Source organism: Erinaceus europaeus, chromosome 8 (assembly GCF_950295315.1).
Source record: "Erinaceus europaeus chromosome 8, mEriEur2.1, whole genome shotgun sequence".
NCBI classification, from domain to species: domain Eukaryota; kingdom Metazoa; phylum Chordata; class Mammalia; order Eulipotyphla; family Erinaceidae; genus Erinaceus; species Erinaceus europaeus.
Window position 1 is genome coordinate 121148209 of NC_080169.1, and position 25812 is coordinate 121174020.

The 25812-nt window shown below is 54.1% G+C and overlaps 1 protein-coding gene across 1 annotated transcript; it reads left to right on the forward strand.

Annotated features, from left to right (window-relative positions):
* The first annotated feature begins 784 nt into the window (after positions 1-784).
* Positions 785-25589, forward strand: ZNF282 (zinc finger protein 282). Its single transcript, XM_060196766.1, is given in 10 exon segments — positions 785-1055; positions 4615-5034; positions 10233-10359; positions 10493-10612; positions 14953-15072; positions 16166-16279; positions 17462-17575; positions 23388-23525; positions 23528-23585; positions 23587-25589. Coding segments are annotated over 10 exon segments (1965 nt in total). The 5' UTR covers positions 785-890; the 3' UTR covers positions 24176-25589.
* Positions 25590-25812: the final 223 nt, after the last annotated feature.

A 25812-nucleotide genomic window follows, 5' to 3' on the forward strand; every position in this document is an offset into this window, starting at 1 on the left:
GTCGGCTAGGAAGGATCGTCAGTTTCCCCAATGAATGGGGACTCACGGGATGCACCACGAGAAGGTCGATCCAATGCATCCCAAAGGTTCTGTGAAAGAACCTTTAATGCCTCAGGCTCTGAAATCCCCAGGTTCAATCTCCAGCACCACTATAAGCCAGAACAGAGCAATGTCCTGGTGTTTTTCCCTCTTTCTCACATTAAAGTAAATAATTAAAACATTTTTTTAAACTGATGTCGACCCACTGTGAAAGGTTTGGGGGAATAGGATGGGTGGTGGGGGCGCTCCAGGAATTCGCTCAACAAGAAGCACAGGACTTGCACGCTTGAGTTTCTGGGTTCGATCCCTGCACAGGCAAGAGCGATGGTGCTCTGGAGCCCACATACATCATCTCAAATAAATAAGCAAAAAACAACCAAGGGGTTGCCCGAGGCGGCTGAGCATATGTATTCCGGCGGGAGGCAGCTCCCCGCCTTGCTGACACCTGGGCCCAGACCCGTCGCTCCATCGCGGGGGCCAGGCCAGAGGAGGGTCGGGCAGGGGACGGAGGGGGCAGGTGGCTGCAGGCCCGCAGAGACCGTGTTGCATAGGCCGGAGCCTCGCGCTGCGGGTCCCTGGTCCCCCGCGCGGGCGGGGCGGGGGGGCGGAGCCTCACGGTCATGATTGGCTGCGGCCCGCGGGGCGGGGCGGTAGCGGCGTCTGTGATTGGCTGCTCTTTGCGGGGGCGGGCGGGCCGGGCGGCGGTGATTGGCTGGGCGCGCGGGGCGGCGCGGGGACTGTTCGCTCCTTCGGGCTGTAGATGGAGCTGTCCGGCCCCGGCGAGGGGGAAGGCGTCCGCCGCACGTTCTCCTTCTCCGCCGGCGGCCCGAGCGGGGCCCAGCACTCCCAGGATGCAGTTTGTGTCAACACGGCCGCAGCCCCAGCAGCTGGGCATCCAGGGCCTGGGGCTGGACAGCGGGAGCTGGAGCTGGGCGCAGGCGCTGCCCCCCGACGAGGTGTGCCACCAGGAGCCGGGGCTGCGCACCGACATGGCCGAGGGAATGCCGCCCATGCAGGTGGGTGCCGCCCCCGCCCGCGCCCGCGCCCGCGCCGTGCGGGGGCACCGGGCGCCCGAAGCGGGTGCGGCGGGGGGTGGGGGTGGGCCCGGGGGTGCGCGCCCCGCCAAGGCCCGCCCCCGGCGCCCCGCACCCCCGAGGCCGCGTGTCTGCGGGCCCGGCGCCCCGAGCAGGCCTGGGGTCCCCGATGGCCGCCCCGGCCTGGCCCCCAGCCTGCACCGCCCCCTGCGCGCCCGGGGACCGGGGGGAGCGCGCTGGTGGCCGCGGTGATAACAGGGGCGCGCTGGACGGGGGGGGGGGGGGGGAAAGGGGGGCTAGCCCCGATCGCAGGATCCCCCCCATTCTCGCCCCCCCAAATGAGATGGCTTTTAAATCCTGCTCGGCCCCGGCCCCGGGGCTGCCGCGGGGTGGGCCTTCTTGGCAGCGCCAGGCAAACTTGGTGCCCCAGCCCGTTGTTCACTTGGCCCCTCTTGGGTGCAGGGCACCCCCACACACCCTCTCCCCGACCCCGTGGCCAAGCCCCAGAGGCTGTGAGTGCGTCCCCTCTGAGAAGCCTGCTTCCAGAATGCTGCTAGGAGGGGCTCAGGAGCTGGGGGCCCAGGCGGGCCTGGAGAATCCCTGGAGAGTGTCTGGATAATCGAGGGGACCCTCCAGCTGCACCCACAGAGTCAGCCTGGGCTTGCTGTGCAGGGAGAGCGTGCCCGGCCCAGTGCACACCTGCGCTGGCTGCCCCTCTTCCCTCTGGGGGCCTCGGGAGTACACCCCACCTGCCCTGGTGGGTCTGAGGGACATGCCACCACCTCTAGCTTCCCAGGGCCCTGCAGTCCCGGCTGCCGCCTTCTCTCTGGGTCCCTGGAAGCTGTGGCGTGTCCCTCCGTGGCTGTCACAGCTGCTCAGAGTTGGAGAATGCACCTGGCACGCTGGGGCCCTCTGCCCGGTCACCCCTGGCAGCAGGCCTTCACTTTGCCCCGCCTGAGGGCAGCCGGGAGAGAGCAGAAAATGACACCTCTTTTCCCCCTCCCTGTGGCTGTCCCCCTGGCAGCCCTCAGCGCCACTGTGGTGTGCAGCCAAGCCATCAGAGAACTGCTTCCCCTCTCCCAACCAGACCCCCAGGTTTACGGCATGGGCCTCAGCTCCCAACTGGTGCCCAAAAGGCCTGGCCCACCAGCTTCAGTGCCGGAAGAGGGGCCCGGGCCATGGGGTTCCCCTGCCCCAGAAAGCAGGGTGGAGGCTAAAGGTCATCTCTTCTTATTCCAGTAGCCCCTACTCACCCAGTAACTTGTTTGTTTGTCTGCTTGGGTGTGCAGCCAGTGCCTGGAGATGTGCATAATCCCTCTGTTGCTGAGGCAACGTTTTTGTTCCTTTTATTTTAGATAAAGAGAGAGAAGCATCTCGGTACCGGTACCGTCGCACTCTCTGGAGCTTCCCCCGTGGTTCTGGGGCTCCCGTGCACTGCCAGGGTTCCCACCAGGGACCTGGCACCTCTAGCCAAGTGAGCCCCCATGAGTGGCATTCGGGAGCCAACCTGTTTTCCTTTTGAGAAACATGAGTAGCGAGCGCTGGGCAGTGGCGCAGAGGGTTAAGCACACATAGTACGCACATAGTAGGATCCATCCCAGTTCGAATCCGGGCTCCCCACCTGCAGGGGGTGGGGGGGGGTCACTTCACAAGCCATGAAGTCTTCACAAGTCTGCAGGCGTCTCTCTATTTTCCCATCCTCTCTCTCAGTCCTATCCAAAAAAATTGAAAAAATGGCCACAGAAAGCAGTAGATTCATAGTGCAGGTACTGAGCCCCAGCGATAACCCCGGAGGCAAAGAGAGAGAGAGAGAGAGAGAGAGAGAGACAAGTAGCCCACCATGCTCAAGCCCTGGTACCACATGGAAGTCCCACAGTAACTGGGGAATGTCAGCTCCTCTCTTTGTCTTTCTCTCCCTGAAATAAAAAGAATGCAAAAAAAAAAAAAATGGGGGCCTGGGAGGAGCAGTATCATTGCTCGAGTGTGAGGTCCTGCCTTTGGCTGGGGCTTGGCTGTTCTAAGCCAACTTTTCAGATAGAGAAAGACAGAGACAATGGGGAATGGGGGCGAGACACCACAATCCTGAAGCTTTGGGTGCCGGGTGTGAACTTGGGGGGCACACCATCCAGAGGAGCAACATCGCTGCCCTCTCCCCCCTATTTCTTGTCTTTTAATGAGAAGAAGCATTTGAGCCAATAGTCACCTGGGCTCTTCGCTCTGGCATGTGTCCAGCCCGCCGTCCCCAGCAGTCGACGTGGCAGAGCCATGCCTGTCACCTGGCCGTGCTTCTCTTCCCCTCACCTGCCGCGACGTGGCCCGCTGCTTCTCTGCTCCCAGCTCTCATGGTCCTTCCAGCCAGGAGGCTGCTCATGCCCCCAGCCTGCTAGCGACAGCCAGGAGGGGCTGGGGGGCAGTGAAGGAGCTTGACAAAAGTCTGTCTGGGAAAAAGGAAGCGCTCAGTGTCTGCAGAGTTCAGCCCTTGGAGACAACAGATATATATATATATATATATATATTTATTTTTTATTATTTTTATTTTTATTATTTATTTTCCCTTTTGTTGCCCTTGTTTTTAAATTTTTTTAGTATTTATTTTTATATATTTTCCCTTTTTTTTCCCTTGTTGTTTTTTATTATTGTTGTAGTTATTATTATTGATGTCATTATTGGATAGGATAGAGAGAAATGGAGAGAGGAGGGGAAGACAGAGAGAGGGAGAGAAAGATAGACACCTGCAGACCTGCTTCAACACCTGTGAAGCAACTGCCCTGCAGGTGGGGAGCCGGGGGCTCGAATCAGGATCCTTCCGCCGGTCCTTGAGCTTCGTGCCACATGTGCTTAACCCACTGCACTACCGCCTGATTCCCCCTTGTTTTTTATTGTTGCTGTAGCTATTATTATTGTTGTTGTTAATGTCGTTGTTGTTAGAAATGGAGAGAAGAGGGGAAGACAGAGAGGGGGAGAGAAAGACAGACACCTGCAGACCTGCTTCACCGCCTGTGAAGCGACTCCCCTGCAGGTGGGGAGCCGGGGGCCCGAACCGGGATCCTCAGGCCCATCCCTGCGCTTTGCGCCATGTGCACTTAACCCGCTGCGCCACTGCCCGAATCCCTATACATATTTATTATTTATTGGATAGAGACAGAAATCTAGAAGAAAGGGGAAGATAGGAGAGAGAGAGAGAGACACCTTGCAGCACTGCTTCACTGCTTGTGATTCCCCCCTGCAGGTGAGGACTGGGGGCTTGAACCTGGGTCCTTGCGCTTAACTAGGTATACTACTGCCTGGCCCAGAAAGCGGCTGTTCCAGCTAACGCTGGGAGGGCTGGGAGGTGATGGTGACATTTCAGACAGGCCTCCATGGCTTTGACCGCCGAGGGCCAACGTAGGGGTGAACTTGAGCCCTACGGGAAGCAGGAAGGTCAGGTGGCTGGCTGCTCCGGTTCTTGCAGTGGACATCCTGAACACCACCTCCAGAGAGGCCGGCCCACCCCACACAGGTGGCATCCGACTAGCCGCCCACTGTCACTCTTCCCCCTCAGGCTCAAGAATGGGACATGGACACCCGGCGACCGATGCCTTTCCAGTTCCCGCCCTTCCCTGAGCGGGGCCCCGTCTTTCCCGACCGCATGATGCGGGAGCCCCAGCTGCCCACGGCCGAGATCTCCCTGTGGACGGTGGTGGCCGCCATCCAGGCCGTGGAGCGGAAGGTGGATGCCCAGGCCAGCCAGCTGCTCAACCTGGAGGGCCGCACTGGCACGGCGGAGAAGAAGCTGGCCGACTGCGAGAAGACGGCCGTGGAGTTTGGGAACCACATGGAGAGCAAGTGGGCCGTGCTGGGCACCCTGCTGCAGGAGTACGGGCTGCTGCAGCGGCGCCTGGAGAACATGGAGAACCTGCTCCGCAACAGGAACTTCTGGGTCCTGCGGCTGCCCCCCGGCAGCAAGGGCGAGGTCCCCAAGGTCAGTGGCGGGCCTCCTGATAGAGGGGTCAGGGGGCAGAGGTGACTGTCTCCCCTTGTCACTCCTTACAAACTTCTCTGGGCTCCCTGCAGCCTGACTGCAAAACCCTGTCTCCCGGGAGTCGGGCGGGAGCGCAGCGGGTTAAGCCCATGCAGCGCGAAACACAAGGACCTGTGTAAAGATCCCGGTTCGAGCCCCCGGCTCCCCACCTGCCGGGGAGTCGCTTCACAGGCGATGAAGCAGGTCTGCAGGTGTTTGTCTTTCTCTCCCCCTCTCTGTCTTCCCCTCCTCTCTCCATTTCTCTCTGTCCTATCCAACAACAACAGCAATAACAATAACACTAATAACTACAGCAGTAAAACAGAAAGGGAATAAATAAATAAATAAATATAAAAAAATTTTTTTTTGAAAAAAGGCAAAGTCCTGTCTCCCCTTGAGACATCTTATCCTAGAATGTTCCACCTCAGCACGGCTGTTCCCTGCAGGGTCTGCCCATCCTGTCCTCTGAGCTTATGTCCTCCCTGGCTGCGTCCTGGTGCTTGAATATGCCCCTGGCTCCTAGAACCAGATGGTCCTCTGTCACCAGCTGTCTTGGTATTTCCTCACCCCAATATGGCCGAAAAGAGACCAAAGGCACAACCACTGTGGAATCACTGGGGAGTCATGACCGAGACCCTCTCATGGGCCCTCCCTGGGGTTCAAGGTTCAGGCTCTATCTTGAGTGTAGTGCTGTATTTTGACTTTAGTTTTTGGTTTTTGTTTATTCCCTTTTGTTGCCCTTGTTGTTGTATTGTTGTAGTTATTAGTGTTGTTGTGGGTGGTGTCGTCATTGTTGGATAGGACAGAGAGAATTGGAGAGAGGAGGGGAAGACAGAGAGGGAGAGAGAAAGACAGACACCTGCAGACCTGCTTCACTGCCTGCACAGTGACTCCCCTGCAGGTGGGGAGCCGGGGGCTTGAACCAGGATCTTTACACTGGTCTTTGTGCTTAGCACCATGTGTGCTTAACCCACTGCGTTACCGCCCGACTCCCTACTTTAGTTATATTTACTTATTGTTTGAGAGGACACAGAAATTGAGAGGGAAGGGAGATAGAGAAGCAGAGGGAGACAGACAGACACTGCTGAGACAGACACTACAGAGCACTGCTTCACCACTCAAGAGCTTTCCCCCATAGGTGGGGACTAGGGGCTTGAACCCCAGGCCCTTGCACTGGGGAACATGTGCGCTTAACCAGGTGTGCCGCCACCCTGCCCCTATTGCCATATTTCTTCTTATTTGTAGGTGGCATCAGGACTTGAGCCAAAGGCCTCACGCATCTGCCACTGAGCAGTGTCCTTGCCTCTGTTTTGTCTTGTTCTAGCTACTTGTAGAGGAGAGAGGAAGAGGCCAGGCCCCACCATCCTCGGCTCATCTGTGGTGCCAGGATTTGACCCCGGGACCTCAAACACAGTTGTGAGACTTGTGCTCTGTACACTGAGCTATCTCCTGGCTCTCTTCCTCAGAATTAAAACCGTTTTCGGGGCCAGGTGGTAGCACCGCTGGTTAAGCACACACATAACAGTGCACAAGGATTTGAGTTCAAGCCTCCGGTCCCCACCTGCAGGGGGAAAGTTTCATGAGTGGTGAGGTAGGGTTGCAGGTGGCTCTCTGTCTCTTTCCTTCTCTCTATCTTCCCATTGCCTCTCAAATTCTCTGTCTCTATTCAATAATAAATAAATAAATAATAAAACAGTTTTCATCGTCAGAGTGCAAGAGATAAAAACAGACACCGGGGAGTCAGGCGGGTTAAGCACACGTGCGCAAGAACTGGCGTAAGGATGCTGGTTCAGGCCCCCGGCTCCCCATCTGCAGGGGGATCACTTCACAGGTGGTGAAGCAGGTCTGCAGGTGTCTGTCTTTCTCTCCCCCTCTCTGTCTTCCCCTCCTCTCTCCATTTCTCTCTGTCCTATCTAACAGTGACGGCATCAATCACAACAACAGTAAAAAAAAAAAGACACCAGAGCGCCACTTCGCGGCATGAGTGGTTCCAGGAGAGTATATGAAGCAGACTTTTAAAAATTTCTTTATTGGGAATTAATGTTTCACATTCGACAGTAAATACAATAGTTATTTCCCAGTTTTCCATAAAACAATACAAGCCCCACCAGGTTTGCTGTCATCCTTTCTGGACCTGTACTCTCGCCCCCCACCCACCCCAGAGCCTTTTACTTTTATGCAATACGCCAATTCCAGTTCAGGTTCTACTTGTGTTTTCTGTTCTGATCTTGTTTTTCAAATAAAGCAGACTTTTTTTTTTTTTTTTGGCAAGCTGTCTGTACTTGTCCTATCTCTCTCTCTCTCTCTCTCTCCAGTCTTCATTTTCCTGCCATCCCTTTTTTGATTACAGGAGGCAGCCATACAAAAAAATAACAGAATAGTGGCCCGTGGGGTGGAGCAATGGATAGATCATTAGACTTTCAAGCATGAGATTTCATGTTTGGTCCCCAGCATCACAACTAACTGTCTCTTCCCCCCCCCATCTCTCTTTCAATAAAAAAAAATAAAGCTGGGAGTCGGGCGGTGGTGCAGTGGGTTAAGCGCACGTGGCGCAAAGCGCAGGGACCGGCGTAAGGATCCCGGTTCGAGCCCCCGGCTCCCCACCTGCAGGGGAGTCACTTCACGGGTGGTGAAGCAGGTCTGCAGGTGTCTATCTTTCTCTCCCTTCTCTCTCTGTCTTCCCCTCCTCTCTCCATTTCTCTCTGTCCTATCCAACAACAAAGCAACGTCAACAATGGCAATAATAACTGCAATGAGGCTGCGACAACTAGGGCAACAAAAAGGGGGGAAAATGGCCTCCAGGAGCGGTGGATTCATGGTGCAGGCACCGAGCCCAGCAATAACCCTGGAGGAAAAAAATAAAATAAAATAAAATAATGCTTTCCAATTTAAAAAAAATTGCAGGACAGATCATGAACCCACTGACCTTCAATACTGGTCACCTCTGTTTAAAAAATGTATTCTTTTTTAGATCGAGAGAGACAGCCAGAAATCAAAAGGGAAGGAGGTGATAAGGAGAGAGACAGAGACACCTGCAGCCCTGCTTCACCACTCGTAAAGCTTTCCCTTTCTCTGCAGGTGGGGGCCAAGGGCTTGAACCCAGGTCCTTATGCACTGTAACATGTGTGCTCAACCAAGTGCGCCACCACCCAGCCCCTTAAGAAAATGTTTTTACGGGAGTCTGGCTGTAGTGCAGCGGGTTAAGCGCAAGAGGCACGAAGTGCAAGGGCCGGCTTAAGGATCCCGGTTTGAGGCCCGGGCTCCCCAACTGCAGGGGAGTCACTTTACAAGCGGTGAAGAGGTCTCTTCCCCTCTCTGTCTTCCCCTCCTCTCCATGTCTCTCTGTCCTATCCAACAACAATGACATCAGTAGCCACAACAATGTTTAAAAAAAAAAAAGGGCAACAAAAGGGAAAATAAATAAATAGAAAAGTTTTTACCCAGCTGGGAGACAGCATGATGGTTCTGCAAAAGATTTTTGTGCCTGAGGCTGTGAGCTCCCACATCCAGTCCCCAGCACCACCATCAGCCAGATTTGATGATTTGGTGTCTCTCTCTCTCATTAAGAATAAATTAAATATTATTTAAATAAATAAATAAATGATATTTTTATTTGTGGTGTTACATGAATAAAGCTTTGGACCGTCAAGCATGAGGACCTGAGTTTGCAGCCTGGCAGCACATGGACCAGAGTGATGTCTGGCTCTCTTTCTCTCCTAGATCTCTCACTAATAATATATATATATATATATATATATATATATATATATATATATATATATATAATTTATTTTTCCTTTTGTTGCCCTTGTTTTTTATTGTTGTGGTGGTTATTATTATTACTGTTATTGATGTTGTCCTTAGGACAGAGAGAAGACAGAGAGAAAGAGAAAGATAGACACCTTTGGTCCAGGAGGTGGCACAGTGGATAAACCACTGGATTCTCAATCATGAGGTCTGAAGTTCAATCCCTGGCAGCACATGTACCAGAGTGATAGAGTGATGGCTGGTTCTTTATCTCGCTCTGTCTTTCTCATTAATACATCAATAAAGTCTTTAAAAAGTAAAAAAAAAAAAAAAAAAAAAAAAAAAAAAGACAGACACCTGCAGACCTGCTTCACCACCTGTGAAGTGACTCCCCTGCAGGTGGGGAGCCAGGGGCTTGAACCGGGATCCTCAGGCTGGTCCTTGCACTTCATGCCACATGCACGTAACCCACTGCACTACCACCTGACTCCCTAAAGAAAAAATATATATATTTTAAATGCTAATTTAGGAAGTCGGGCAGTAGTGTAGTGGGTTAAGCGCATGTGGCGCAAAGCACAGGGAACGGCGTAAGGACCCCGGTTCGAGCCCCCGGCTCCCCACCTGCAGGGGAGTCGCTTCACAGGCGGTGAAGCAGGTCTGCAGGTGTCTATCTTTCTCTGCCCCTGTCTGTCTTCCCCTCCTCTCTCCATTTCTCTCTGTCCTGCCCTACAACATCGACATCAAAAACAACCATAATAACTACAACAATAAAACAACAAAGGGCAACAAAAGGGATATAAATAAATAAATAAATAAATATTTTAAATGTTAATTTGCTTACTAACAGGAGAGAGTAAAATAAGAGAGAACCAGAGCATCAGTGTGGCAGAGGGGAGAGAGAGAGAGAGAAAGAGAGAGAGAACGAACCAGAGCATCAGTGTGGCAGAGGGAGAGAGAGAGAGAGAACCAGAGCATCAGTGTGGCAGAGGGATGGAGAGAGAGAGAGAGAGAGAACCAGAGCATCAGTGTGGCAGAGGGATGGAGAGAGGGAGGGAGGGAGTGAAGGAGGGAGAGAGAGACAGACAGACACAGAGGGAACCAGAGCATCAGTGTGACAGAGGGAGGGAGAGAGAGGGAGAGAGAGCACATCAGTGTGGCAGAGGGAGAGAGGGATGGGGGAGGGGGAGGGAGAGAGACAGAAAGAGAGAGAGAGAGAGAGCCAGAGCACCCGTGCAGCAGAGAGTTCGCTCCGGCTCAGGGAGGCCCCAGGCGCTGTGCTGTCTCTTTCCATCCGAATGAAAAAGTGGCCCGGAGCCTCCAGATCGCACAGGAGGAGGAGGAGGAGAGACTGCAGGGCAGGCAGGAGAGTCCTGGGGGAGCAGAGGCTGACCCCGCCCTCCCGTCCGCCCCAGGTCCCGGTGACGTTCGTGGACATCGCGGTGTACTTCTCGGAAGACGAGTGGAAGAACCTGGATGAGTGGCAGAAGGAGCTGTACAACAACCTGGTGAAAGAGAACTACAAGACGCTAGTGTCGCTGGGTGAGGGCCCCCGCCCCCGCCCGCACCCTCCTGCCCCTGCCCCTGCCCTGGACTGTGTTACCCATCACTCCTGCCACCTTCCCGAGGGCGCTGCACCCCCTCATCTCCTCCCCCCTCGCCCCTCTCCCCCCAGACACCGAAGCTCCAGTGCCCAAGTCAGACGCCCTGACGCAGGTGGAGCCCCGCGAGGAGCCCTGTGCGTGGGAGCCCCGCGAGCCCGAGGAGAGGGAGATCCTGATGGACCCCGACACGGGTGAGGGGGCCTCCCGAGTCTGTGGGGGCGGTGGGAGAGGCCTGCTGTCCCCCCACGAGATCTAAAGGGGGCTTCCCTGGGCTGTTCCCAGGGTTGTGTTGTGTCGCTGCCCTGAAAGAGGGGTGTGGGGGGGAGGGTTCCTTGGAGGGGGAGCTTCAGGGCCTTAAAGCACACCAGGGTGCTTCATTTGGGGATTGGAGCCACAGGCAGGACCCTCCCCACCCAGGGCTGGGGCTTGGAATCACAGTGTCTTAGCAGAGGTCTCTAGATTCCTACTTGGCTGTCAGCCTTCTGTGCCTTATGGGCGTGGCAAGAGGGTGGAGCGAGAAAGACAAAGAGGGGAGAGACACCACAGCACCTCTCAACCATCCCTGGAGCTTCCCCAGTAATACTGTGGTGCTCCCATGGGGTGCCGGGGCTGGAAGCCGGAGCCTCACAGCTGGTAAGGCCTGTACTCTCCCGGGTGGGCCATGTCCTAGCCCCACATCAGTGGTTTCTCAACAGACACCCATCCCAGCCAGCTTCACCCCCAGGCGTCCTCCTCACCCAGGACTCTGGTGCCAAACAGACCCAGTGCTCCAGGCTCATCAGCCATCTCTGAGCTCGAAGGTGCTCGAGGGCTGGGGGTGGGGGACGAGAAGTTGGAGCAGGTGAAAGTGAGAACTGAAGCCACTGAGACTCCAGGGCCAGAGAGAGAGAGAGATAGGGGCTTTCATGAGATAGGCCCCAGGCCCCGGGCCTCAGGTCTTCTGGCAGCCAGAGCTGAGCGGGACTCTGGTCAAGGGAAAGGGTTTCTCCGTCAGCCACTGTCACTGTCTCTGTTCCCGTCTGCAGAGGACAGTGGCTGCATGCCTGGGGTTCCCCTTGGCCTTCCCCCGAGACCACCACAGCCTCCAGCTCTGGGCTTCTCCACCAAGAGCGGCTGAGAGGCAGCTCTGCTCCATCTAGCTGCTGCTGCTTCTTGGCCAATTGTTTTTTTAATTAAAAAAATTTTTATATATATTTATTTTATTTATTTATTCCCTTTTGTTGCGTTGCCCTTGTTGTTTTATTGTTGTAGTTATTATTGTTGTCGTCGTTGTTGGCTAGGACAGAGAGAAATGGAGAGAGGAGGGGAAGACAGACAGGAGGAGAGAAAGACAGACACCTGCAGACCTGCTTCACCGCCTGTGAAGCGACTCCCCTGCAGGTGGGGAGCCGGGGTTCGAACTGGGATCCTCATGCCGGTCCTTGTGCTTTGCACCACCTGCGCTTAGCCTGCTGCGCTACAGCCCGACTCCCGTTTTTTAAATTTTTTATGATCTTTATTTATTTATTTATTGGCCAGAGGCAGCCAGAAATAGAAGAGGGAAGGGGGTGATCGACAGGGGGAGAGACAGAGAGACGCCTGCAACACTGCCTCACCACTTTCGAAGCTTTCCCCTTGCAGGGAGGGACCGGGGGGCTTGAACACAGGTCCTTGCACTTTGTAACGTGTGCGCTCAACCAGGTGCGCCACCACCCGGCCCCACTGCTGCTGCCGCTTTATGTCTTTCTTTCCCAGATTATATTATGTTCAAAGATTTATTAATGAGAGAGAACAGGGGTGGGGGCAGCACTCTGGCATCGGCAATGCTGGGGACCTCATGCTTGAGAGTCTTTTTTTTTTGGCCTCCAGGGTTATTGCTGGGGCTCAGTGCCTGCACCATGAATCCACTGCTCCTGAGGCCACTTTTCCCCCCTTTCGTTGCCCTTGTTGTGATTATTATTGTTATTGTTGATGTCGTTCATTGTTGGATAGAACAGAGAGAAATGGAGAGAAGAGGGGAAGGCAGAGAGGGGCAAAGAAAGAGAGCCGGGGGTTTGAACCAGGATCCTTATGCCGGTCCTTGCGTCTTGCACCACCTGTGCTTAACCCGCTGTGCCACCGCCCGACCCCCATGCTTGAGAGTCTTATGCTTTATATCCACTGTGCCACCTCCTGGGCTGCAAGATTTATTTATTGATATTTTCATGAGAGAGAGGGAAGGAGAGAGAGAGGCCGCATTCCCACTGCACCCTCCTTGCTGTTCCCACCTTGATTCTGTCCATGGCTCTCTGGTGTGGTGCCAGGGGATACGCCTGTCCTGGAATTTCTTCCCCCTTGGGATTTATTTATTTTGTGTCCAGAGAGGTCACTCAGTGACAGAGCTCAGAACTTGCCTGTGTGAGGTCCCGCAAATGCCAGAATGTTCAGTTCTCTCCCTTCCTCTATCCTTCTCCTTGTTAAATAAGTCTATCCTTTAAATAAAAATCGGCTTCTGGAGGTGATACAGTGTGACGTGCAGCCAGGACATCCCAGTCTGATCCCAGCACTGTGTATGCCAGAGTGACTGACACTCTGGTTTCTCACTCAGAAATAAATAAGTCAGTCTAGGGGGCCGGGTTAAGCACACACATAGTACAAAGTGTAAGGATTCTAGTTTGAGCCCCTGGCTTCCCACCTGCGGGAGGATGGGGTTGCCTCACAAGTGGTGAAACAGGTCGGCACGTGTCTCTCTGTCTCTCTCCCTCTCTATTTCCCCCTCCCCTTTCAATTTCTGCCTGTCCATCCAATAAAGTGGAAAAAATGGCCGCCAGGAGCAGTGGATTCGCAGTGCCAGCACTGAGCCCCAACAATAACCCTGGAGGCAAAATAAGTCTCAAAATACATTTAAAAAAAATATTTATTCCCTTTGGTTGCCCTTGTTGTTTTACTGTTGTTATTGATGTCATTGTTGTTGGATAGGACAGAGAGAAATGGAGAGAGGAGGGGAAGACAGAGAGGGGGAGAGAAAGACAGACACCTGCAGACCTGCTTCACCGCCTGTGAAGCGACTCCCCTGCAGGTGGGAAGCCGAGGCCTCCAACCGGGATCCTTCCGCCAGTCCTTGTGCTTTATGCCACTTGCACTTGACCTGCTGTGCTACCGCCGGACTCCCTTAAAATACATTTTATATGTAGCTGAGGAAGTGGCCCAGTAGATAAAGCACTGCATTACAAGCCTGAGGTCCTGAGTTCTGTTCCAGCATTGCATATGCCAGACTAATGCTCTGGTCTCTCTCCCTCCCTCCCACTTCTCTCTCTGTCATAAATAAGTCTTTAAAAAGCACTTTACAGGGAGTTGGGCGGTAGCGCAGCTGGTTAAGCGCAGGTGGCGCAAAACGCAAGAACCTGCATAAGGAGCAGGTCTGCAGGTGTTTGTTTTTCTCTCCCCCTCTGTCTTCCCCTCTTCTCTCCATTTCTCTCCGTCCTATCCAACAACGACATCAATAACAACAACAGTAATGATTGCAACAACAATAAAAAGACAACAAGGGCAACAAAAGGGAAAATAAATTCATTAAAAATTTGAAAAAAATTAAGTACTTTACAGTTGGCCCAGGAGTGGGCACAGTGGACACAGCATTGTATTCATGAGCCTGGGCCCTGAGTTTGTTTCCTGGCAACACCATGTGGCAGAACAGTTCTGTGATTCTGTCTCATTAAGAAATAAATGTAAACGTAGCTGGGCGGTAACGCAGCGGGTTAAATGCACATGGCACAAAGTGCAAGGACTGGCGTAAGGATCCTGGTTCGAGCCCCACCCGGCTCCCCCTCCCCACCTGCAGGGGAGTCGCTTCACAGGCGGTGAAGCAGGTCTGCAGGTGTCTGTCTTTCTCTCCCCCTCTCTGACTTCCCCTCCTCTCTCCATTTCTCTCTGTCCTATCCAACAACAATGACATCAACAACAACAATAATAATCACAACAAGGCTACAACAAGGGCAACAAAAAGTGGGGAAAATGGCCTCTAGGAGCAATGGATTCATGGTGCAGGCACTGAGCCCCAGCAATAACCCTGGAAGCAAAAAAAAAAAAAAACCCTAAAGGTTAAAAATTTTTTAAAAAGGAAGAAATGGCTTCTAGGAATGGTAGATTCATAGTGCTGGCCCTGAGCCCCAACAATAACCTTGGTGGCAGAAAAATAAAATAAAAATAAGATTAATTCATTTGTTTAATGAGAGAGAGAGAGATGGAGGAGACGCTGGGAAGTGGTGCACCCAGTTGAGTGCACATGTTACAATAAATAAAGTCACTGGTTCAAGCCCCCAGTCCTCACCTGTAGAAGGGAAACTTTTCTCTGTCTCTTATCAAATAAATAAGTAGATATTTTTTTAAAATGAGAGAGTGGCCTGAGCACTACCCTGCCACCGGCCCTCTGTTGATGCTTCTCCCAGGGCCTCCTGGGGCCCCCCCAGCCCACAGGAGCCCGACGATCTGTCCTCTTCCCACGCTGCTGACCCCAGGACGGGCAGGGCGCCCTGGGCAGAAAGCCAGGCCCCCGCTGTGGTTATATCCCCAGGCGCAGAACCCCTGGTACCCTCCCAGGACGTGGCCTCGCAGGTGAAGCGAGAGGAGGCGCTGTGTGTGCGCACTCAGCGGGGCCTGGACGACAGGGTCATCCCCACTGAGTCCATCTCAGGTGAGCCCTGCCCGCGGGGGCGTGGTCTTACAGTCGAGGGCGTGGTCCCATGGGCGTGGTCTTACAGGGAGGGCGTGGTCTTGTTGGGAGGGCGTGGCTTCCCTGGGTGGGAAGAGTCCTTGCCAGGGGTGTGGTCTTTCCAAGGAAGGCGTGGTCCCATTGGATGGTGGGCGTGTCCTCGGTGGGGGCGGTCTCCTGGATTGTGAAGGGTCCTTCCCAGGGAAGGTGTGATCTCATGGGAGAACATAGTGGTCTTGTAGGGAAGGGAGGGGCTTCACCTGGCCAGAAGGTCTTTTTTTTTTTTATAATTTATTTCTTTATTGGGGAATTAATGTTTTACATTCAACAGTAAATACAATAGTTTGTACATGCATAACATTCCCCAGTTTCCCATTTAACAATACAACCCCCACTATGTCATTCATCATCCTTTTTTTTTTTTTTTTTTTGCTATTTTATTGTTGTCGTTGTTGTTAGATAGGACAGAGAGAAATGGAGAGAGGAGAGGAAGAGAAAGAGAGGGAGAGAAAGACAGACACCTGCAGACCTACTTCACAGCTTGTGAAGTAACTCCCCTGCAGGTAGGGAGCAGGGGGCTCGAACCCGGATCCTAAAGCTGGTCCTTGGGCTTCGTGCCACTTGCGCTTTACCCGCTGCGCTACCGACGGACTCCCAAATATAATATATATATATTTTTAAATACATTATGTATTAATGACAGAGAAGCAAAGCTTCATTCTGACACATGCACGGTGCCGGGGATCAAACTCATGCTTGAGAGTCCATCACCTTACTCACTGTACCACCTCCCAGGCTTTGGTGGCTAGCACTTCACCATGAACTTCCCTCTGAGTTCTTCAGCTCAGGACACGACCCGCCGCCCCCCCCCCCCCCCACACACACACAACTCATTGTGGCATCTTTGCTCCATTCACATGCAGCCAAAGTGCCAGTTACTATAGCCACACAGACTCAAACCTTTGACCAGCCGACACTGTTCACACATGACCCACAGGGACATTTGGAGGCTGGCTCGGAGCAGGGGGCTTTCCTGGGCCCCCTGACGTCTGTACCCCTCTCCCCCCACAAGCAGACTCGCCCGCTTCTGCCCAGGACCTGCTATCCCGGATCAAACAGGAGGAAGCCCCGTGCGTGTGGGACCAGCAGGACTTGGCGGAGAGGGACATTCCCACGGACCCCAATTCAGGTGAACAGGATGAGGGCCACACAGCAGAGGATCCGCGTGCTTCTGTCCCAGGCCAAGGACAGGCAGAGAGGGTGGGGCTCAGCGTGGGGCTGGGGGCGACTTGGTGGGGAGAAGGCGACTTTGCTAAAGGGGTGTACTAGTGGGGTGGGTGGGTGCTCTGGGGCGCAAGTGACCTCAGCACTGATATCTGTGTGTGTGTGTGTGTGTTTGGGGGGAGGGGTTGTTCGTCTATGGGATTAAATAAATGTTTACTTTTTGGGGGGAGTCGGACGGCAGCACAGCGGGTTAAGTGCACATGGCACAAAGCGCAGGGACCCTCGTAAGGTCCTGCAAGTGTCTGTATTTCTCTCCCCCTCTGTCTTCTCCTCTCTCCATTTCTCCCTGTCATATCCAACAACAACCACATCAACAACAACAACTACAACAATAAAACAACAAGGGCAACAAAAGGGGAAATAAATAAAAAAAATTTTTTTAATTAAAAAATAATAAGACTGGGGAGTCGGGCAGTAGCACAGCGGGTTAAGCGCACGTGGCGCAAAGGTCAAGGACCAGCATAAGGATCCCGGTTCGAGCCCCCAGCTCCCCACCTGCAGGGGAGTCGCATCACAGATGGTGAAGCAGGTTTGCAGGTGTCTGTCTTTCTCTCCTCTCTCCATTTCTGTCCTATCCAACAACAATGGCAATAATAATAATAACAACAACGATAAACTAAAAGGGCAACCAAAGGAGGGGGAAATAGCCTCCAGGAGTAGTGCAGGCACGGAGACCCAGCAATAACCCTGGAGGCACAAAAGATGATGATAATGATAATGATGTGATGATGATGATGATACCTGGGGTTCCTTGGAGTTTGTCATTCTGCATGTGACAGTGGAGGCCCTGGTGGTCTGTGAAGAACAGAAGGGGTTCCACCAGGGCTTCCTGCTAAAGCTCCCACCACCACTCTGCCGGGGACCAAACCTGGGACCTCTCAAGTGCGAGGCCTGTGTGCGGCTGCTGCACTGTCTCCCAGCCCTTGTGATTTTGTTTTCTCTCGACCTCTCACCCAGGGGCACCAGACACCAGGTTCCCTGCTCGGCTGTATCTCTGGGCTCAGTGCAGGGTGGGGGCCTTCGAAGGGGGGACAACAGTGGCCAAGGGGGACAAGCCCCAAATCTAAACCTCCGTCTCTCCCCACAGAATCTCTCATCTCTGCACATGACATCCTGTCCTGGATCAAGCAGGAGGAGCAGCCGTATCCGTGGGGCCCCAGAGACACCATGGACAGCGAGCTCGGGCTGGACTCCGGCCCCGGTGAGTAGCCCCTGCCGGGCCCCGGGCTTCTGTCCACAACTGGACCGTGGCGGGAGGAGGGCGTGCTTCCTTCTTAAAGATCCATGTAGCCGGCCTGGCGATGGCTCACCTCGTGGTGGAGTGCACAGTACTGTACACAAAGACCCAGGTTCAAGCCCCCGACACCACATGGGAGCACTGTGCACAGCACCAGGGGAAGCTCTGTGCTGTGGTGTCTCTGCTTGTTTCTCTGTTTTCTTCCTTCCTTCCTTCCTTCCTTCCTTCCTACATATCTATCTATCTATCTATCTATCTATCTATCTATCTATCTCCTTTCTTGGAACTGAAAGGTAAGGAAAGAAGACTGAGTCTGCTGGTAGCAATGGAGTCCAATAGCTGTGGGGCTCTGGCAGGATTCGAGAGCTTGACTGAGTTCTTCTGACAGAACTGCTTGGTTCTGTGTAGAGCCAGGGATTGAACCTGGGGCCATGGGCTTGCAAATCATTCACTCTACCTGCTGAGCCACCTCCCTGGCCATCTCAGCTCCCCCTCTCAGGGGCTCTGTTGGGCTTCTCTCTCTCTCCCTTTTAATATTTAGACACAGAGAGACAGAGACACAGAGAGATGAAAGAGATCCCAGCACCAGCGCTTCCCCCAGTGCAGTGAGGGCTGGGATCACACCTGGGTTATGCACAGGTCAAAGCAGCACACTTTCCAGGTGAGCTCTTTCTCTGGCCCGAGGTTTCTCTTTGGAAGTATTTTTTTATGTTGAGTATCACTGTGCGGCCGGGTGGTAGCACATCCGGTTGGACACACATTGCCATGTGTGAGGACCCAGATTGGAGCCCCTGGTTGCCACCTGTGGGGGGCTGGGGAGGCCTTCATGAGTGGTGAAGCAGTACTGCAGCTGTCTGTCCCTGTCCCCCATCAGTGTCTTTGTTCCTATCAAGTACAAACAAAGAAAAAAGGGGGCTGGGTGGTAGCGCAGTGGGTTAAGCGCAGGTGGCGCAAAGCGCAAGGACAGGCGGAAGGATCCCGGTTTGACCCCCGGCTCCCCACCTGCAGGGGAGTCGCTTCACAGGCGGTGAAGCAGGTCTGCAGGTGTCTATCTTTCTCTCCCCTTCTCTGTCTTCCCCTCCTCTCTCCATTTCTCTCTGTCCTATCCAACAATAGTGACATCAATAACAACAATAACAACTACAACAAGGGCAACAAAATGGGAAAAATGGCCTCCAGCAGGAGTGGATTTGTAGTGCAGGCACCAAGCCCCAGCAATAACCCTGGAGACCAAAAAAAAAAATCAAATATATATATTTAAACATCACAATAGGGGGCTGGGCGGTAGCACAGCAGGTTAAGCGCACATGGTACAAAGCACAAGGACCAGTGTGAGGATACTGGTTCGAGCCCCCAGCTCCCCACCTGCATTGGGTTCGCTTTGCAAGCGGTGGTGAAGCAGGTCTGCAGGTGTCTGTCTTTCTCTCCTTTTTTTCTGTCTTCCTCTCCTCTCTCGATTTCTCTCTGTCCTGTCCAACAACAACAGCAACAATAACAACCACAACAAGGGCAACAACAAGGGCTACAAAATGGGAAAAATGGCCTCCAGGAGCGGTGGATTCGTGGTGCAGGCACTGTGTGTGACTTCCAGCAATTACCCTGGAGGCAAAAGCAAAAAGCAAAAAGACATGCCTCAAGAACGCTCTGCCCAGACCAAGGGCCCTCGGTGCTCCTCTGTGGTTTCCCCGGTCGGCCAGGAACCCCCAGGCCAGTGTGTGATGGGGGTGGTCTTCTCCTGGGGGGTCTTCGAGGCGAGGTAGCTGAAGGACAGAGAGACGTCTGAGCAGAAACAGCAAGGCTTCTCCAGTCTTCCGAAAGCTCCCTCCCTCTGCTCCGATGGGCCTAGTCTGGGAACAGAGGTGCAGAGGGGCTTGGGTTCCATCAGTTTGAACTATGGCATTTGTTGGGGACATGCCAGGGTTGGGAAGAGAGGGGCTGCCTCTTATCACAGCCTGTTTACGCATCCTTTTGTTGAGACAGAGAGAGAAAAAGACACCACAGCTACCGAAGCTGCCTTCAGTGCGGTGAGGGCAGGGCTCAAACCTGGTCATTCACACATGGTAAATCACAACTCCTTCCTTTTCTTTTTCTATTCTTTTTTTTTTTTTTTAATAAATATCTATTTATTCCCTTTTGTTGCCCTGGTTTTATTGGTGTAGTTATTGTTGTTGTTATGGATGTCAGCGTTGTTGGATAGGACAGAGAGAAATGGAGAGAGGAGTAGAAGACAGAGAGGGGGAGAGAAAGACAGAAGTAAACCCAGCGGGCCAGAAGAATTGCTCTCCTAGGTAGTGTGCCCGCTTTGCCCTGGCCACTCAGCCCAGGTTTGAACCTGGCCCTGGCACACTGGAGAGCGGTTCAGCATTGTGCTCTTTCCCCCACTCACTCCCTCAGTCTCTGACTCTTTTTTTTTTTTTTTTTTTAGTTTCTTTTCAATTTACTTATTTTTTTGGATAGAGACAGAAAATCCAGTGAGATGAGAGAGAGAGAGAGAGAGGCCTGCAGCCCTGCCTCACCACTCGTGAAGCTTCCCTCCTGCGTGTGGGGATCCGTGGTTTGAACCTGAGTCCTCGTGCTCTGTAATGTGTGCGCTTAACCAGGTGCGCCACTGCCCAGCCCCAGTCTCTCTGTCCTTCTATCTGAAAAAGTCAGCCTGGAGCAGTGAAGCCCCAGTGACAACAACAACAACAAAAATGTAAATAAATCTTTTTAAGATTAAAGACTGCAAGAGGCTGGATGGTGGTACTCTCTATACAGAGCAGTGTTGCCATGTGGAAGGACCAGGGTTCGAGCCCTTGCTGCTCTCTACCTGCTGAGGGGAAGCTTCACAAGTGGAAAAGCAATTCTGCAGGTGTGTCCACTATTTCTTCCTGTTTTTTTTATCAGGAAAAAAAAAAAGGAAAGGGGCCTGGTGATAGTGCGTCCTGCAGATGCCTCATATTACTGTGTGGGCCTCACCTGCAGGGGGCAGCACTGCAGCTCTTTCTCTCCTTCCCCTCTCTCTCTCTCTCTCTCTCTCTCTCTCTCTCTCTCTCTCCCTCTCCCCTCCACCCTCACAATTCCTGTCTCTATTTAAAGAGGGGAAGGGGGCTGGGGAAACAGTATAGTGGTTATGTAAAAGACTCTTATGCCTAAGGCTCTGAGGTCTCAGGTTCAATCCCCAGCAGCTTCATAAGCCAGATCTGAGCAGTGCTCTGGTCTCTGTGTCATTCTCTCTGTATCTCTCTCATAACATTTTTTTTTCCCCTTTCTTTCTTTCTATTTTTATTTGATAGAGACAGAGAAACTGCGAGGGAAAAGTGAGATAGAAAGGGAGAGAGAAAGACAGTCACCTTCAGGCCAATTTCACTGTTGGTGAAGCTTTCTGGCTGCAGGTGGGGAGCAGGGGTTCGAACCTGAGTCCTTGAGCCTGGTAATGTGTGTGCTCAACCGTGTGTGGCACCACCTAGCACATAGATTCATTATTATTTTTTTTAATTTAAGAAAGGATTAATTAACAAAACCATAGGGTAGGAGGGGTACAACTCCACACAATTCCCACCACCCAATCTCCATATCCCACCCCCTCCCCCGATAGCTTTCCCATTCTCTATCCCTCTGGGAGCATGGACCCAGGGTCACTGTGGGATGCAGAAGGTGGAAGGTCTGGCTTCTGTAATTGCTTCCTCACTGAACATGGGCATTGACTGATTCATCCATACTCCCAGTCTGCCTCTCTCTTTCCCTAGTAGAGTGGGTCTCTGGGGAAGCGGAGCTCCAGGACACATTGGTGGGGTCTTCAGTCCAGGGAAGTCTGGCCGGCATCCTGATGACACCTGGAACCTGGTGACTGAAAAGAGAGTTAACATACGAAGCCAAACAAATTGTTGAGCAATCATGGACCCAAAGCTTGGAATAGTGGAGAGGAAGTGTTAGGGGGGTACTCACTGCAAACTCTAGTGTACTTCTGCTTTCTTACTTTGGTGCCATACTCCAAACTCAGTCAATTTCTGCTTTGCGTTTCTACTTCTTTTTTTTTTTTTTACATGCATAACATCCCTCAGATTCCCATTTAACAATACAACCCCCACTATTTCATTCATCATTTTTCATGGACCTGTATTCTCCCCACCCACCTCATAACATTTTTTTAAATTTAATTTAAAACTTAAAAAAAATTACCAGGAGTGTTGAATTTGAGGCACCAAACCCCAGAGATAACCCTGGTAATAATGAAAGTAAAAAAAAAAAGAAAGAAAGAAAGAATGAAAGAATGAAAGAGTAGTCCAGGAGGTAGCTCAAAGGATAAAGCACTAAATTCTCAAGCATGAGGTCCTGAGTTCAATCCCCGGCAGCACATGTACCAGAGTGATGTCTGGTTCTCTCTCTCGCCTATCTTTCTCATTAATAAATAAATAAAATCTTTTTTTTAAAAAAAAAAAAAAAAAGGAAAGTAAGAAAGGAAAAGGAGTTGGGCAGTAGCGCAGTGAGCTAAGCGAAGGTGACACAAAGCGCAAGGGCCAAAGTAAAGATCCAGGTTCGAGCCCCTGGCTCCCCACCTGCAGGGAAGTCGCTTCACAGGCGGTGAAGCAGGTCTGCAGGTGTCTTTCTCTCCCCCTCTCTGTCTTCCCCTCCTCTCTCCATTTCTCTCTGTCCTATCCAACAACGATGACATCAATAACAACAACAATAACTACAACAACAAAACAACAAGGGCAACAAAAGGGAATGAATAAATACATATTTTTTAAAAGAATAAAATAAAATAAAACTTTGGAAAAAATAAAAGAGAGAGACTGGAGGGAGGGCCTAGAGCACTGCTCTGGCACACAAGATACCAGGGTTCAAACCTAGGCATTCAGGCATGCTAACCAGGCACTTAGCCTCTGCACCCCGGCACCTCAGACATACAAGGCCTAAGCTCTGACACTGAGCCATCCCCCCAACCCTCCCAGCCAGCCAGCAGCCTGGTAGGACCTGGCCTGGGAAGTCAGTTGAGGGCCTGGGTGGGGGTTAGGTAAGCCCCTCCCTCTCCTATGTAATTAAAGATTGTATATTATTATTATTGTTGGATAGAGACAGCCAGAAATTGAGGAGGAAGAGGGAGATAGAGAGACACACACACCTGCAACCCTACTTCACTCGTGAAGCTTTCCCCCTACAAGTGGGGACCAAGGGCTTGAATCCAGGTCCCTACACACTGTAATGTGGCTCAACCAGGTGCGCCACCGCATGGTCCCCGTTCTTGTGGTTATTATTGTTGTTGTTATTGATGTCGTTGTTGTTGGGTAGGACAGAAAGAAATGGAGAGAGGAAACGACAACAATAATAACTACAACATTAAACAAGGGTAACAAAAGGGAATAAATAAGTATTTTTTTAAAAATGGAGAGGGGAGGGGAAGACGGGGAAAGCCGGGTCCTGGGAAGGGCCTGGGTGGGGGGTAGGTAAGCCCCTCCCTCTCCTAAGTAATTAAAGATTGTATATTATTATTACTATTGTTATTATTATTATTATTGGATAGAGACAGCCAGAAATTGAGAGGGAAGAGGGAGACAGAGAGGGAGAGCGAAAGAGAGACACCTGCAGGCCTGCTTCACCACTTGCAAAGCTTTCCCCCTGCAGGTGGGAACCAGGCGCTCAACCAGGTCCACCCCCTCCCGCACCCCCAGCCCCGTGCCCCGTGCCCCCCACGCCAGTTGAGAGCCTGGGTGGGCCCCTTCCCGCCCGCCCACAAAGGATCGGATGCGCCTTCCCACCGACCCCCACTGACGGCCTGTCCTCCCCACGCCCCCAGGTGACAGCCTGCTGCTGGTGAAGACCCCGGCCCCCCCGCCGCCGCCGCCCCCCGCGCCCAGCCTGCCCCCCGCGCCGGCCCCCGAGAGCGCGGCGCCCCCCAGCCGGAGCGCGCAGCCGGGTGACGGGGGCGCGGGGACCGAGGCGGGCGGGGGCGCGGCGGCGGCGGCGGCGGCGGGGGCGGCGGCGGCGGCGGGGCCGTGCGGCAGCTGCGGGCCGGGCGGCCAGCGGCGGGGGCTCCTGCTGCACGGGGCGCGCAGCAAGCCGCACATGTGCCCGGAGTGCGGCAAGGTGTTCGGGGTGCGCAAGAGCCTCATCATCCACCACCGCAGCCACACCAAGGAGCGGCCGTACGAGTGCGCCGAGTGCCACAAGAGCTTCAACTGCCACTCGGGGCTGATCCGCCACCAGATGACGCACCGCGGCGAGCGGCCCTACAAGTGCTCGGAGTGCGACAAGACGTACAGCCGCAAGGAGCACCTGCAGAACCACCAGCGGCTGCACACGGGCGAGCGGCCCTTCCAGTGCGCGCTGTGCGGCAAGAGCTTCATCCGCAAGCAGAACCTGCTCAAGCACCAGCGCATCCACACGGGCGAGCGGCCCTACACGTGCGGCGAGTGCGGCAAGAGCTTCCGCTACAAGGAGTCGCTCAAGGACCACCTGCGCGTGCACGGCGGGGCCGCGGGGGCCGCGGGGGGCGCGGGGGGCGGCCCGCTCGCCACCCCCAGGCCCCTGCACGCGCCGCCGCCGCCACCGCCACCGCCACCGCCGCCGCCCGACCGGGACTAGGCCCGGGCACCCCGGAGCGGGGGGCTGGGGGCGAGGGGGCGGGCCCGGGACACACCCACGCACACACACCCCCGCCCCGTCCACCGCCCCCGGGGTGCACCGGGCGGGGCCCCATGGAGACGCCTCTCGGGCGCCTTCGCGTGCGCTCTCCACACCCCCCCCCCCCCCCCGAACAGGGACTAGGAAGGACACTCCGGGGCGGGGGCTAGGGATCCCTCCCCCATTTCTCCCACCCCCGGAGTGACCGGGGAAGGGGGCACCTCCTCTCAGCACGCCCCTGCGCGGAATGGGGATCAGGAAGTGCGCCCCGGATGGGGGCGGGGAGGTGCCAGCACCCCAAGGAAAGCCGGGGGGTGGGGCCTTAGATCCATCCGAAGCCGGAGTAGGGGTCCCGTGGGCCTGTCTGCTTGAAGGCGACAGCTCAGCTTTCCGCACGGCACAGTAGGTGGCACAGGTGACAGCCAAGCCACCAGACCACCCTCCCCTGGGACATCTTCCGCGCAGACACAGATGGTGGTGATGGGGGGGCTCTCTACCGGGCTCCCAGGTCAGGGCTGCCGTGGAAGGAAGCGCAGGGGCGACAGGGGACACCCTTGGTGACAACACTGCCTCGCGTTTGGCTAGCGCTTTCTACTTTTTTTTTTTTTTTAACGTGATTTCTATCCGTTATCTCTGGTCCCTTAACCCAGCCCTGGGATGGGGGGGGAGGGGGACCCGAGGGAGGGAGCTGGCCCTGGAGGACACAGGGGACGGGTCTGTCCCAAAGCCACAAAGAAGAGGGACAGAGCAGGGTGTCCAGTGTCCCCGCCACCATACTGCCTACCTCCGTCCATGGACTGCCCGCACAGGCCTCCTCTGTCCTTCCCGGCCGCCAGAAACACTCAGAAACAACCGGGGCAGGTAGGGTGGAGGGGCAGCTGTCCGGGTTCCCGGGAGAGCAGATTGGAGACACCCCTGCCGGGAGGGGCCAACCTGTTGCTTCTACCTCCTGCCCCTCGAGCTGGTGCAGCAGCCTTTACCACCGATCCCCCCCCCCCCGGGGGGGGAGGAGGAAAGGGAGCACCCAGGGGTGCGGTGCGGCTGCAGGAAGCCAGTGGGTGCTAGAGTCGGAGAGCTCCTTGAGCCTCCCAACTGGTGCTATGCGCTCTCTTGGACTCTGCAGGTTCCCCGGGAGTCCCCGCGTGCCCATGGTGTCCCGCATGGCATGGCCTGGGGCGGGGTGGCATCCCCCCTCCCCGGCCCCTGTTTGTGTCGAAAATGAAGATTCCTGCAGCCCCTCTCCTCCTCTGAGACGCCCCCCCACCCTCAAGTCCTGCTTTGCCTTCCCCTCGTTGGCGCCTCTCGGTTCTCCAAAGACCCCTTTTTGTCGTGCGGAGGGAAGTCTTGAAACGAAATAAAAGGTGTCCAGACTGCAGCCTGCGTGTGTACAGAGGCCAGAAGCTTCCCCGGGTCGGGGTGGCTTCCCCCCCAATCCAACCCAGCTGGGATCATTTCCCCTCCCTCACTTCTGTTCTTTGTTTTATTATTATTATCATTATTATTTTAAAGCTCTATTCATCTATTACTGTCAGAACCGGAGCGCCACTCTGGCATATTGGATGCCGGGGACCCCGCGCCACCTCCCCCGCTCCCCCCTT